Raw genomic sequence first — 15,739 nt, 5'->3', positions numbered from 1 at the left:
TGTCGAAAGTTTTAAACACACACACACGCAAAATACATACATACACACACACACAAAATACATACATACATACATACACACATACAAAATACATACATACATACATACACACACATACAAAATACATACATACACACACATACAAAATACATACATACATACACACACATACAAAATACATACATACATACATGATGGCAGCAAACTCGTTCTCGAATGTTGTCATTACTTAATATATCTCTGGCTCAAATGAGGCAGACATGAGCGCCACAAGCAGCACGCGCCGGACGGTCACTTCTATGAACCTTCTACAGTCCTGCACATCTGCTAATGACCGGGTCCAGGCTGTGGTGCCCTGAACACCTGCCGGACCAGACCTTGGATGTTCCAGAGCCTTTATTTCCATTGACGCCCATATCCACATCAGTCCTCATCGAGTGTCCGTTTCATACTACAGCCAGCCTTTTTGATACACACTGATGGTAAAATGTGTATTCAATTGCATATCAAGTAATGTCTGTGCTTGAAGCTTTTTATAGCGAGTAAAGACTTTGCACCGAGACAATCCCACTCTCTGAACAACTGCCACATTGAACCAAAAAGAAGACCAAGTCAACATCATTGGATGCAGCAGTCGCCACAGGTTTTATATCAGGGTTTTCCTTCTCCTAGAAAGGTTGCCTTCACCACGGTTTACGGAGCCCTCTACACCTATCATGTCATTTGATCCATGACTGGGACTTAGGTTGCTGGGTACCAGAGCATATTCCACACGCCAGTGGGTCATGTATGGCGCAGCTTACAGGGCCTGAACTCCTCTGGCGGTTTCTGTCAGGGTTACCTCACCCTTAGCTTTTGGTTAAAAGACCTTGGCCCACAAGGCAGCGGAGGTCCAGTTATACGGTGTACGACACTCGCCGCTCATCAGAGCCATGTCTGCGTGGTAGTGGTCACAACGTGGGGTTGATTTGTCTGAGAGAAGCACAGTATGATGCTAAGACATCTATGTGCTTTTAACACACGTCCACACCAGACTTTCAGCACCACATACATGATGATGATGATGATTGCAACGTCTTGTCAGACGAGTGCCACTCCCTCAGACATTTAAAATCCATGAGGCCAAATGTCTGAGGGAGTATCTATACAAATATGATGTTACAGAGTCTTAGCTTTGTATGACAGCTAAGTCTCTCTCTCGGTTCAAAATGTTGAGATCCAGCAACAAGCAAGAGCAAGATAGCCAGCAACAAATTAAACTGCAGACCAGCTTAATGCGGGTACTGGTCTTCCGCTTTATGGTTTTTTAAATCAGAGATTTGCTTCTCCTAGAAAGGTTGCCTTCACCACGGCTTACGGGAGCCCTCTCTACCCCATACCACATACATACATACATTTAAACAGACTTATTTATATTACAGCTTATTGAATATTATTACGTGCATAAATGGTATACCTATGGACATGTTTGTTTCTAGGTTTAAGCCATCGTCAGAATAGGATCAAACATGCATGTCGATAAGTATACTTTTATGCACGTAATAATATGAAGAGTGATTCATTTAAATGTCGTTGTCGTGTTTGTCCTTCGAAGTTGAAGATTACATCAGTGAGTAGAAGTATTGTTTTCGTGCTTCCGTAGATGAATTGTAAAGCCGATCCGGGCATGGAAAGCTCTCCCACAAGTTGGACAGTGGTGAACAGGTGTTGTGGGGACAGAGCTTGTTGCTCTGGCTTTGCGGGTTGCACGCTTCTGTTCTGCTTTGAGGGTTCCTCTCTCTTCAGCTGTTTTAGCTCCTTTGTTGATGAGGTGACGCCAGTGAGGTCTGTCTGATGCAAGCGATTCCCAGGACTCGGTACTGATGTTCAAGTCTTTGAGGGAGACTTTGAGGTTGTCCTTAAAGCGTTTTCTTGGTGCTCCAACTGAACGCTTGCCTTGGCACATCTCGCCATACACGAGTTGTTTTGGGATTCTTTCATCTGGCATGCGGAAGACGTGACCTGCCCATCTCAGTTGGGGCTTTCGAATGGTAGTAGTTATGCTGGGAAAATTAGCACTTTTCAGGACCTCTGTATCAGGGACTTTGTCTTGCCATCTGATATGGAAGAGATTTCGGAGACATCTCAGGTGGAAGTGGTTCAACGTTTTTTCGTGCCATCCGTAGGTAGTCCAGGTTTCTGAGCCATAGAGCAATGTGGTGAGGACAACTGCTCTGTAGACCTTCAGCTTGGTGTCAATGCTGATTCCTCTCCTTTCCCAGATATTGCTTCTGAGTCCCCCGAATCCGCTGCTTGCCTTGGCGATTCTGTTGTTGATTTTGAGATTGATTGTGGCTGTCCGAGATAGAGTGCTGCCCAGATAGGTGAAGGTCTCAACTGCTTGAAGGTTCTGTCCCTTGACTGGGATACTTGGCTTATGATACAGATTTCTGGGAGCTGGTTGAAACATAACTTCGGTCTTCTTGGTGCTAATTGTGAGGCCGAAGTTGTCACAGGCTGCGGAGAATTTATTCATCTGGTCTTGCATTTCTCGCTCGTTGCTGGCATTGAGGGCACAGTCATCAGCAAAAAGAAAGTCACTCAGCACTGCTTCCCTCACTTTTGTCACAGCCTGCAGTCTCCTTGGGTTAAACAGCTTTCCATCTGTTCTGAATTTAATGTTGATGCCTGGTGACTGGTCGCTGAAAGCGTCAAATAGCATTGCAGAAAACATCAAGCTGAACAGTGTAGGGGCAAGGACACAGCCCTGTTTAACTCCATTTGTTACCAAAAAAGCCTCCGAGGGTTCACCGTCGTCAAGGACACGCCCCATCATGCCGTCATGGAATTGACGAACTACTGTGATGAAAATACTTGGGCAACCGAATTTCTTCATTATTTTCCACAGACCATTCCGACTGACTGTGTCAAATGCCTTGGTCAAGTCGATAAAGGTTGTGTAAAAGGTCTCGGTGCTGTTCGATGCATTTCTCTTGAAGCTGACAAGCGGCAAAGATCATATCAGTGGTCCCCCGACCGGCGCGGAAACCACATTGACTCTCTGGCAGGAGTCCCTAATCCAGGTGACCAAGTAAGTGGTTGAGGAGGATGCGAACCAAGATCTTTCCTGCTATGGACAGAAGAGAGATACCTCAGTGGTTATCGCAGGATTGGCGATTTCCTTTTCACTTATAGATGTGAATGATTGTGGTGTCTTTAAACTCTTGTGGTAGTTATCCCTTCCTCCATATGATCTGATACAAGCAGGTCAGCTGCTCCAGCAAGGCTGCACCACCGGACTTGTAAACCTCATCTGAGATGGCATCTTGACCTGAAGCTTTTCCACTGGTTGACTGCTGAATGGCTTTGCTGATCTCTTCGATTGATGGGGGGGGGGGGTTATCGAGCTGTTGATTGAGGAGGGAGAGGGGAGACGTTCAATTGCTATATCATTGATGGCTCCAGGGTGATTGAGCACTTTGTTGAAATGGTCAGCCCATCTGTTGAGGATCTCCTAATATGAAAGTGATTCATTCATTCATATATAATATATATGATGGAGTACTGCTACCACATCTGGGCAGAAGCTGCTAAAAACAGCCTATCCTGCCTCGACAGAGTATAAAATAGACTTTGTGGCCTAGTGGGTGATGCCCTTTTCTCTTCCCTACAACCTCTTTCCCACAGGAAAAACGTTAGGAGCCTGTCTTTTTTTTATCATTATCTCCATGGCAAGTGCTCGTCTGAGCTCCAATCCCTGGTCCCCCCCCCTCGCCAATTATTCATGAAAAACACCTGTCTAGCTGAAACCACTGTCAGTAATTTTCCCCACTCTTTATCTGTGCCTAAATTAAAACATAGATTCCATGAACAAAGCTTCTTTCTCAGAAGTGCACGCCTGTGGAACCTGACTACAACTTGGATGTCTTCAAGTCCAACAGAAACAAATTCCTGATAAACTTTCCCCTTAAGACACTTTATCAAATCTCCATTACTAACGATTACTACGATATTATCCCATTGATTACTGTACACACAATAACCCTTATCCCCAAATGGCTTCCGGGCCTTGATAAGTAGTGACTATGTAAAAAAAAATAAATAAATAAATAAAAAAATATATATATATACATACATACACACAATAACAGGGTCACCCGATGTTGCCCAGGACTGAATGATGATCAACAAATATTTCACACTCCCATATTTTTTATGGTCATCGAAATCTGTGAAATCACTTACATGCTTCTCACAGTGATTTATTTTACAATATATTGTACCTACTATTGATATGATAAAATTATTTTAAATATATAACGGCTTGAATTAAAGTTTAAAACGCAAAAGTCAAGTATTATACTTCAATTGTGCCTGAAACCGAAACATTCACTTTGAAGGCGCCCCTGACATATCAAAGGACAACTATAAATTTTATATGCCTGGCTTTACAGACTGGTTGCGCGCTGATAATGGCTTGAATTAAAGTTTAAAACGCAAAAGTCAAGTATTATACTTCAATTGTGCCCGAAACCGAAACATTCACTTTGAAGGCGCCCCTGACATATCAAAGAACAACTATAAATTTTATATGCCTGGCTTTACAGACTGGTTGCGCGCTGATAATGGCTTGAATTTAAGTTTAAAATGAAAATGTCAAGTATCATGGTTCAATTGTGCTTTAAAAGGAAAGATTTAATGCGTGCTTGCCATATCAAAGAACCTACTGTTGATTTTATATGTCGGACCTTTCAGCTTGTGTGATAATAAAACTTCTCATATGCACTTGTGATGTTAGGCTGTGAAAGATGTTTATCACCCGTCTCTTTCATCGGATTATTTCAATTATTGATTATCGATATTTATCGACGACATTCTGATACAAAAATTATCTAATAACATTGCCAGGCACATAAAGTACTTTTGTGTAAAATCTCATAAAAATCGGCTCAGCCATTTTCAAGTCCATAGGGAACGAACACTCACAGACACACACACAAGGTTCGTTATATATATATATATATATATATATATAGTTTTTTAGTGGAAATGGTAATTAATAAAAACTGAAGAAAGTGCTCAATACTGTTGTAGAGCAAATATGCGTTTTATTTTTTATTACCGTATCTTTCTGTTAAGTCATTGTTTCAGCTACCCGGCCGTTTTTTTTTTTTTTGGCCGTCCGTAGCTTCCTCAGACTTGAGGAAGCTACGGACGGTAAAAAAAAACGGCCGGGTAGCTGAAACAATAATGTAACAGAAAGATACGGTAATAAAAAATAAAACGTATATATATATATATATATAATTTCTTTCCAGTTAATGAAAAGAAACATTAAGCAATTTACGTGCAGAGTTTGAACCTACAGATCACGTCAAGCAAAAAAAAAAAAAAGAAATAAATAAATAAAAATAAATAAATATTATAAGAGGAATATTTTCGAGTTAAAATCTATTGAGAAATACACAATTTCAATATGTGAACATTAGTTAAAGAATAACATGTTATCCAAAATGGCCGTCCATTTGGGCAATATTTGAAGGCTAGGACTGTAGACATCTCCAGAAGTCAACACAGAATTACATCCCTCCTCCTCTACATATAAAACGATGTAACTATCATAAATTAATATTATATCAATATAACTTTTGTATCATTTAAAAGAAGAGCAAAATAAACTAGTAATAATTTTTTAAAATTTTTTCATCATACAAAAATAATGAAATTGCAAGACGAAAATCTTGTTTACATAATTGGCGCTTTAAAATAACGTTCCTATGTAGTAGACATTCCGAACGTGAAAACATACCCGTGTTTAATAAATCTAGCAAAAATCAACTAATGGTCAGCTTTTCGTGAAACTTTCGATACTTATCCATTTTAGAATGAAATTACATATAAAATGCAGTTTCCATAAAATATACAAGGGGAAATATATATATATATTATATATATATATATATATTATATATATATATATATATATATAGTGCGAACCCCCCTCCCAACCCAATATTTATTTTTTTCGAAATTTGAACAAAATATATTTAAATCTATCGAAATTTCTATTCATTATGAAACATAACAGTTCAAATAAGTAAAACGTTTATTTTTTAAAAATTAAATATACGTATTGATCAAAAACTTACCTTGAAGTTGCAATTAAAAAATGCTATAAATTTAATATAATTATGGTTTTTATTTAAATAGCGTTTTTTTTTTCGCATTAATATATGCTATAATCAGTTGAATGGCCAAGAAAAAGAAACTTTCTAAAAATTATTTTTTTTAATATTAAAACGATTAAAATTCCATTATTTCAAAATGTTTCAGTTGCAATATAGATTTTTAATTGTGTTTAAATTTCTTTTTGAATATTAATTTTGAATATAAACATGACTCCTGCCAGCTATTTTATCACCAAATTAAAACTGATTTAAAAATATTATTGCACAAATATTAGACATTTTATATACCCTTCCATATTTTGTTTCTCTTTACCGAAAAAAAGTATGGAAGCCGGTGGTTACCCAAATAAACACTCGCAAAACTGATATTTAATATACAAATGTTTATAGTATTATTAATCATTAAACTATGTAAATCTTAAAACCCAACAAAATTATAACAAAGATTAATTATTAATTTCAGTTTGAAGATAAACAAAGGTTTAAAAAATCATTAAGTCGCTTCTGCTTTTCCATAGTTCGTATAGTTAACACAAGTCTGACGTCACGGAATCAGCCTTTCTTTTTTTCACATTTTGGCAATCCCTACGGCCCACAGCTACGAATTCGGAATAGGGGCATGTGAACGAAAAAAGCGGAAGTAAAATCAAGGAGACAATAACTACAGGAGAACCAATTAGCCGTCGCACTGGCACTTATCCAACATGGCCGTTCTAATTATATGGGTCGGGGGTACTCCTTGGGCGTTGGGTTCCATGACGACCAGCAGAAAAATTTAATGCTTTTTTTAATTGATCTAAAAAATTAAGTTTTCACTATTTTTTTAGTATTTTTATTTTTCGTTTTTTTATTTATTTTTTTTTGGGGGGGGGTCAATTATAAAACTTGTACAACATTTAAGAGGTGCTTCTGCAGTTTAATTTACCGTTTTTCCGTAAGTAACGCGCCTACATACACCGAGCAGAAGAACTGTTTAATTTTTCACAAAAATTCTGTTTACATTGGGGGGGGGGTAAGGTGTGGGAGGGGAGACGGGTGATATCGCAGCATAAACGAGGGCGGTGAGTGAGTGAGTTGTCACAAAATAGTGCGAGAGTTCAGTGGTTAATACCATGCAAACGGTACATTTGCGACGGGTTTGAATATCAGATTCGTTGTCAACGACCCCGAAAACCTACAAAAAACAAATGTTATTGGTCGGTGTTCTGTTGTAGTTAAAGTAAACATTTACCCGTTAATTTTTTCTGCTGGTTGCCATGGAACTCAACGCCCACGGAGTACCGGGTCGGGAAAGTACATGACCAAAATTTTCTTTAAAAAAAAAAAATAAATAAATAAGGGGGGGGGCAAATAAAAAGAACTCCAACGCAACGCCGAGTAGAGAAAGCTATTTATGGTGTCAGGTGTCTGCCAACAATAACATCGAGCTAAGATAACAGTGTAGTATCTGTTCTGATACTACACTTCACTTTTTCTGTCCTCGGTCAGTAGAGGAGGGAGAGAGAGCCCCTTCACGACTGAGGCAATTTTTATCGTTGTTCCTATCCAGAGTGCCCCTTTTGGGGGAGCTGAATTTCCCCCACCTTAAAAAACAACCTTGTGTCTACCTCTTCCCTCGTGGAAAGGCAAGTAAGTATGGACAATAACATCGCAGTAAAAAGACGATTATTTGTCTGCGTGAAATTCTTTCCTCTTCTCGAATTTCACAAGAGAAAAAAAAAATATCAAAAAGAATTCTCGTCTCGCTTTTCAACACAAAATAAAAATGAACATCATTTCTTAAAACGTGATGCGTTTATTTCTTATACGATGATGGCCCCATTTTTTTTTCTGCGAGTGAAAAAAAAAACAATGGTTAAATGTCCAAGACAAATAACATCTTCCTTCGAAACTACAAACGCCATCAATAAATGGTTAAACTTAAAGATGGAAGAAATAGTCGACCATTTCTTGGTAATCGAAAATGGAACAAAAGAAGAAAAATGGGGAAAAAAAAAAAAAAAAAAAAACGGTTAAGTCTTCCTTCAAGCACGAATTCCATAATTCTCAGTTTAAGTGCGTTTATTTGTTTTAATTATTATAGGAATTTTTTTTTAGAATTATATTTATTTAAAAAATAAACAAAAATATCTGGCGAACGAACGAGAATCACCCTTCCCCCTATAGTTTATAAACACCCCTAACCTCTCCATTTTAAGAACGGCTTTCGAGGTTAGTGGGGGGGGGGGATCCCGAAAGCCGTTCTTAACATGGGGATGTTCGGGTGGGGATGAGGCACGTCGTAATTAGTTCTTTTCGGAAGTACAGTATCTAGTTTTATTTTTTTTTAATTTTATTTTATGCTTGCTTCGGTCGGTGATAGTTTAAAATACAGAGTTCTCTCTCTGATACTGACGACAGGTGTCCGAATAAATGGTGTCTAAAATTTCGGCGATAAACTGCACTAGTACCGTATGTTTTAGTATGCAGTACAGTTTTCGAGGTTAGGGATGTTTATTCCGAAAGCTGTTCTTAATATGGAGAGGTTGGCCCAACCTCCCCATGTGTACCTACCTCAGGTTGGGGTACACTGGGTTAGGTTGTAAAAAAATATACCAACTACAGAATACCAGTTAAGAATATCAAGGGGGGGTGCTCATTCAGATCCGCCAAAAAGCTTTATGATGTCCGGAACAAAAGTGTCATATTCGAAAAATCACGTAAATTGGTCAAGTTTTCAATTTGAATTGAATTTGTTTTTAACTAAGAAAATTTTTTAAAAATATTTTTTAGGATAAATTTTTAGATTAGATCCATCGCCACAATTTCTTTTACATTACGACTTTTGAAGGTTTTTGACTATGCTGAATACGAAAATCTCATTGAAACGTTGCAGAAATAATTAGTTATCGAGATATAAAAAGTTATATCATGCATTGTATTCTTCGTCGGTCATCGTTTTGACGAGCGTGTGCGCACGCACGACATAAAAAAAAACTCTACTCCTCTATGACTGACACTACACGCGCGTAAAAAAGATGGCCACCAAAGAATACAATGCATAATACAACTTTTTATATCTCGATAACTAATTATTTCTGCAAAATTTCAATGCGATTTTCGTATTCAGCATAGTCGAAAACCTCACTCAGGTGTCATTTAAAAGAAAATTGTGGAGGTGAACCTAATCTAAAAAAAAAAAAAAATATCCCCCCCCCCCAAAAAAAAATTGAATTTGCGCGATTTTTGGAATATGACATCTTTGTTCCATGACGAGTACGTACAAAGATTTTTTCTGTTTTTTTTTTGTTTTTTTTAATCATGTGTAATTCTAAATAAGCACCTTATTCATTATCACTTATTTACTTATCTGTCATTTTTATAATAATTCATTTATTAGTCGTAAACTGCGAGAATAAATAGTATGGACTTTTGGTGCTTAGTAAGAGACAGTCGACAGATCGATTTTTTTTTTAATGTTGTTTTAAGCAAAAATAATATTACCGACTTAATTGTCATGCCGAAAATAGTAATATATCCAAAAATTACGAAAAATCGAGTAAAAATTTATTTCTAGTTAAAAGTAATTTTATGGAAAATTGAGTTAACTCGCATTTTTCTTATACGTTATAAAAGTAGACAGTAGAGGCTACACACAGGGGACATAACTGCGAAAGGAATATTTTAGATTACTGTTTGCAAAATTTGTTGTCTCATAGATTTTTTTTTGTTTTTTTTTTACTAAAAACACAATAAGTTGTTCTACTTGATTTTTCATCATTTTTGGATATATTACTATTTTCGATATGGTAATTAATGGGTACGGGCAATAATGTCTGAATAAAGATGGGGGAAATATTTTTGAAAGCTGATTTATCGTAATTTTTTGTAGGTTTCCGACTATTTTTAGTTGTATTTGGAAAATTAAAGACTAAAATTAATTTCCAAAAGGGGGGAAAAAATATTTGTACATATAAAAAAATAAAATAAAATAAAATAAAAAAAAGTTATGAAAAATATTTTCACGACAACATTCGGAAGCTGTCAAATTCAGCTAAATCTTGAAGTTAAATAAATTGTAAAAAATCCCTTTGAGAGATAAATATTAGTTTTCTGGGTATATTTCAAAGATAATTAGTAAAGTCCTAACATATTGAATTTAATTTATCAAAACTTCAAGAGGGTCCACATTTCTTCATCGAATAATTTTTTTTAAAAATGTAAATATTTTTTTATATTTTATTTATTTATTTACAAATTAAGAGAAAAAACAGGAACGGGGGGGGGTAAGGGGGTGCAAAACAAAAGTGAAAGTAAAACAAAAGTGAAAGTAAAAATAATAAAAGGAACTCCCGGGCAACACCGAGCACAGTTGCTAATAATTCTCAAATCACTTACCCTTCCTTAAAACACTGAACTAAAAATAGAGATTTTAATAAACCAGGAATATATTCTTTCGTCGTATTAAAAAGAAAAAGAAACAAATTTCCTTTCGCTTTTTAGCGGTCAAATAATTTGAAAATAAAAATGAAACGCCGATCGTGAGTTCATTTTTTTTTTTTTTTTCTATTTAAACTCTGGAATCGTTTGAATTACGGCGTATCAATCCTTTAATCTGGAGTCAATGATTCCTTATTTACTTATATTTGCTGAACACGTAAGTTTGGGAAAATGAATTAAAAATAAAAAAATATATATACAAAATACGGTTAGAAACTCGCTCAATATATGTTACCGTGACATAGGCTGACATAAATTCGGTGGGGTTTTAACAGTATTTTGTATATTTTTTATTTTTTAACTCATTTTCCCAAACTTACGGTGTTCAATAGAGAGTCCGACGTCATTTTAAATTTTCAAATACATCGGTAAACACTATGTTTTCGAGCTGAATAAACATGTTAGATTAAATAAAAACACTAAAAATTATCCAGTTAGGTAGAAAAGTAAGTTATCTTGCCTTTGATAACATTTATTTGTTATATATTTGTTTTTTTGACAACTTTTTCAACTCTATGTATAATACAAATCCCTAGTCTCTTCAGGAGAGCAGTTATTTATTTATTTATTTATTTATTACATGAGAGAGTCCAGCTACCTCAAAGGGGACACACTGGATTGAGACAAAACTAAGAACTGCCTTAGTCTAGAAGGACTTCTTCGATGATCGAAGGCACGAACAGATGAAACTTAGTATCAAAACAGACTCCCACCCCTTCTTCGTTGCCAAAACAAAAAACAAAAAATTCAGTTACTTTGATAAAAATTTTAGAAAAAAAGTAAATGCACTTCAAATTCTTGATATTTTCAAATATTTATTAGTCGGGTCAATGTGGCCTGGTTATTCCACTGAAGACTTACCTGCAAAGAGTTGCTTCAACCTCCCGATGTTAAGAATGGCTTTCAGAATAAACATCCTTTGCAGGTAAGTCTTCAGTGGGACAACCAGGCTACATTGACAAATTAGACGAATGTACAGTTGTACATCCTTTGTCAAAAATAACAGAAAAAAATGATCCTTCACCAGGGTTCGCGCTCGTATAAAATAACGCGAAAAAAAAAAACCTATTCAAACTAAAAAATAAAGAAAAGAGGAAAAAAATCTATTGTGTTCTCATGATTTTGCCGAATTCTTTAAAAAAAAAAATTACTTTTTTATTTATTTATTATTATTTTTATTTATTTTGTAAATATTACCTTACGCTACAACAGAACCACTCTAATTTGTTTTTAGGTATTCGAGGTCGCTGACAAATATGATAATCAAACCCGTCGCAAATTTACCGTTTGCATGGTATAAACTCCTGGACCCTCGGACTTTTTTGCGCCATTTCATCGCCTTCAGTAGCGTTTTCTAATGGTAACGTGACTTATCACGTATGTTTTGGGGGGGTTTTGGGGGGGGTATTGCCACCTGGACTTAACGTTAGTAGCAGGGATTCATTGCTTTTTGCCTTACCCCCACTTCATAAAAAAAAAAATAAAAAAAAAAAAAAAAAAACTCAGATTGGAGACGATATAAAAGTACTATAAAGTATTGTTGAGACAATCGAAATCAGGAATGAGTAAAAATCGGAACTTTTGGAGAAATCGGTATTGGAAAATTGTGTGTTTATTTCCCGATGCAAAAAAACATATTTTAATCACCTTTTTCGGCGGACCCCTCCGGGAGCCTCCCTATCTATTTTTTTAATTTTCATTTTATTTTTTTTTAAGCGGATTATTATTGAATCGATAGTAGTCCATCAGATTATATTTGTAGAAGTGCTCAGTTTCTAATTCAACGGAAATCGATCACTCATTTTAGAACCATTCAGCGGTTTTAGGCTAAATTTCGCGAATTTAGCCTTTTATTTTTTATTTTATTTTTTTTTAACAGTTTAGTCATTATAAAAGGTTATTTTAAAAAATGAAATTAAAAAAAAGGCTAAATTCGCAAAATTTGGCTTAAAAAGAGAATGGTTCGAAAATGGGTGATCGATTTACTAGAACGTTGCATTAGAAACTGAGCACCCCCTACAAATATTTAAATATTGATTTTTTTTTTTTTCCATTTTTTTTTTTTCTTTTTATAATCTGGTAGACTAGTGTCTATTCGATAATAATCCGCTGAAAAAAAAAAAAAAATTGAAAAAAGACTAAAATAAAATAAGAGGGAAGTGAAATATTCTTCAGGTTCGCCGGTTTTTTTAAATTTTTTTTTAATATATTTTTGTTTGATTTTGTTTAAAAGAAAAATATTCTAATGCTCGTGGTAATAATGATATTTATTTTAAATCAATACTAAAACCAAAATTTAGGTATCCCCCCCCCCTCCAATGTATTTTCATGTTCGAGCAATTATCCGCATTGTTTAACGTGTTTGTTACGGTTGTTGGTGAAAAAATAACGACTATTGTTAAACATTTAGAGATTTATAAAGAATCGGAATCGGGAAGAATATTGGAATCCGTTCACTACTATACAAGTGGGTCACATCAGTTTTACCGGTAAACACTGGAAATAAAAATCAAATTAGATTTTAGCGTAGGGGTTCACTATTTTTAAATTTAACACGAAATGATCCGTTTCTTGACCACAAGAACAGAACGGATTCGGTCAATGTGCACTGGTTGTCCAATCTGAAAAGAGTGTTTATTCCGAAAGCCGTTTTTAACATGGGGAGGTTGGAAGTGTTTATTCCGAAAGATATTTTCTTATTTTCAACCTCCGTGTTAAGAACGGCTTTCGGAATAAACACCCTTTGCAGGTTGGACAGCCATTGCAGTGCACATAAGTTGGTACTAGTGCAGAGAGTGATCGGACGTAAATAATAACGTTATTATTTTTAAAAAAAAAGCCATTCTTAACATGGGGAGGGGAGGGTGTTTTGTACCTATTTTTATACTTCAACCTTACAATTGAATAAAAAAAAACATATCATGAAACTTTAAACTTGGAAATACGATTAAAAAAATAGCGCACTCGCACTACTGCACTAGCACCCATGTTCCCGCGCTGAAAAAATAACGTTATTTTGAAAGCCATTCTTAACATGGAGAGGGTGTTTAGTAATTAACCTGTCTTTTCACCTTACAACTTAATAACAAAAATATAGTAAAATTTAAATTAAAGACACTATTTTATTTTTTAAATAGAGTAATTAATATGCATAAGAACCAAATTTTTTGTGGCATTTTTACCCAACCTGCCCCAGCGTCGTATAAACACCCCAAACCACCCCTATGTTAAGAACGGCTTTTGGAATACCCCACCCCAATCTCCCCCATATTAAGAACGGCTTTCGAGGTTGGAGAGGTATTCCGAAAACCGTTCTTAACATGGGGAGTGTGGGGTGTCTATAATACGCTGGCGCACATCGTAAAAATTTACCATTTTTTTTTAAATTTTTTAATAAAAAAAAATGGTTACTCGTTCTGCCTTATTCCGGTTGATTAATATTGAGTGATCATTTTTACGTCATATTTAAAGTAAAAGGAATCTATCTTCACTCTGAAAATATTTTTTTTATTTTTTGGTTTGTTTTCCAGGCAAATTTCTGATGTAATCACACGCAAAAAAAAAAAAAAATATATATATATATATATATATATATATATATATATATATATATATATTTTATTTAATTATTTTTTGTTGTTGTTGGTAGCAGGGGGGGGGGCAAACAAAATTTTACAAACTAAGTTTTTGGAGGGTCACATGATATTTTTTTACCGTTAAGCGCGCTAAAAAACAAAAAATTAATTTTTTTTCAAATAAAAATCTATTTTAAATTCGGTGATGCTGAATGAATTTTGGTGGGATTTTTAAAAGATTCAATTTTTTCTTTCTTAAAATGACATAAATTAAAATAATTAATATACAAAAAAAATACACGCGGTTTTCTTTTTTTTTTTAATCAAGGTAAACAAAATGTTATGAATAATTAATTAAATAATAATTTTAAATTACCTGTGTCAGGTAATTTTGGATCCACCGTCGAATTGTTTAGTCCATCCGGAGAAGCAACAATTAGCACTTCTCCATCCTTTGCGATATGAAGCGCTTGGATTCTGTGTTTGGCCAATATCCGATAGTCGTTATGGTAGGAATCCCCGTTGAGAAAATACTTTGCACATTGGTGGCATATCGCCCACGCTTGTTCCTCGCTCACAGGATTAGTGAAAAGCTTTAAAATCCTGGCCAGAGACAAGGAATTGCCATTGGTATCCCCGGGTTCCAATTGCGTAGGCTCCGCCATGAAGCGTACTCACCGCCGATCGACGGCTGAATGAGAAGAAACGGAAAGACAAAGGGCAGATAACTCTCGCCGAAAATAAACTCGCATTGCAGAACCAGCAGCAGCAGTCAGGATTCGACGGTGGCTGAGTGGTTAACGACGCGGGATGACAACCTAGGTGCGCCAGTGCGCCACGTTCTTTTTTCTTTATTACTATTTGGGAGTTACCACTTATCCAGGCTCGAAGGCCACTCGAGGATAAAGAGGATAAGGGTTAAATAAATGTGAGGTGGTAGTATAGTAATCGTTAATAGTGTAAATTGGGTAAAATTTGATTATTTATGGGGACGGCTCAACAAAAATTTGGGTATTATACAGTTTAATGAAGACATCAAAAAATGAAAATATCGAAAAAAGTTATATTGTACGTATCCGTTTTGGACTGAAGATCTCTGAAACAAAATTTCATTTAATTTGATCAAGTAGTTTTTATTTTACAGCAGAAAAGCACGTTTTTATGAGAGCGCGTTGAAGTCAGCCATTATGAAATTTGTTGAACACGCCACGGGGAGATAACTCCAGTTAAAGCGCCGACACTCCCTCCCCATCTTTATTACTAGCTTTTCTTCCTAAAAATCGAACCTTTTGCTCGGTATCATAACAAATCATTTTTTCGCTGTAAAATAAAAACCACTTGATGAAATTAAGTGAAATTTTTTTCGGAGAACTTCATTCCATAACGATTACGTACAATATAACCTTTTTTCGATATTTTCATTTTTTAATGTCTTGATTAAACTGTACAAGTACCAAAATTTGTTTACATTGTATTTGAAGATTACCCTGTTGTATTCAACCGGTAAGCAGGCCAGTA

General features: G+C 35.5%; 1 protein-coding gene across 18 annotated transcripts in view; it reads right to left on the bottom strand.

The window, feature by feature from the left end:
* Positions 1-14,969, bottom strand: part of LOC145258337 (protein spire homolog 1-like) — a 559,588-nt gene extending 544,619 nt beyond the window's left edge. For all 18 annotated transcript variants that reach the window (XM_080116504.1, XM_080116505.1, XM_080116506.1 and 15 more), the window contains exon 1: positions 14,598-14,969. In XM_080116504.1, coding sequence (XP_079972630.1) covers positions 14,598-14,886 — 289 coding nt within the window. In that variant the 5' untranslated portion in view covers positions 14,887-14,969. The remainder of the gene's footprint in view (positions 1-14,597) is intronic.
* Positions 14,970-15,739: the final 770 nt, after the last annotated feature.

The sequence above is a fragment of the Euprymna scolopes genome, chromosome 33, assembly GCF_053919585.1.
Source record: "Euprymna scolopes isolate OS-2025 chromosome 33, ASM5391958v1, whole genome shotgun sequence".
NCBI lineage: Eukaryota > Metazoa > Mollusca > Cephalopoda > Sepiida > Sepiolidae > Euprymna > Euprymna scolopes.
This window is presented reverse-complemented; position numbering and strand designations above follow the sequence as displayed.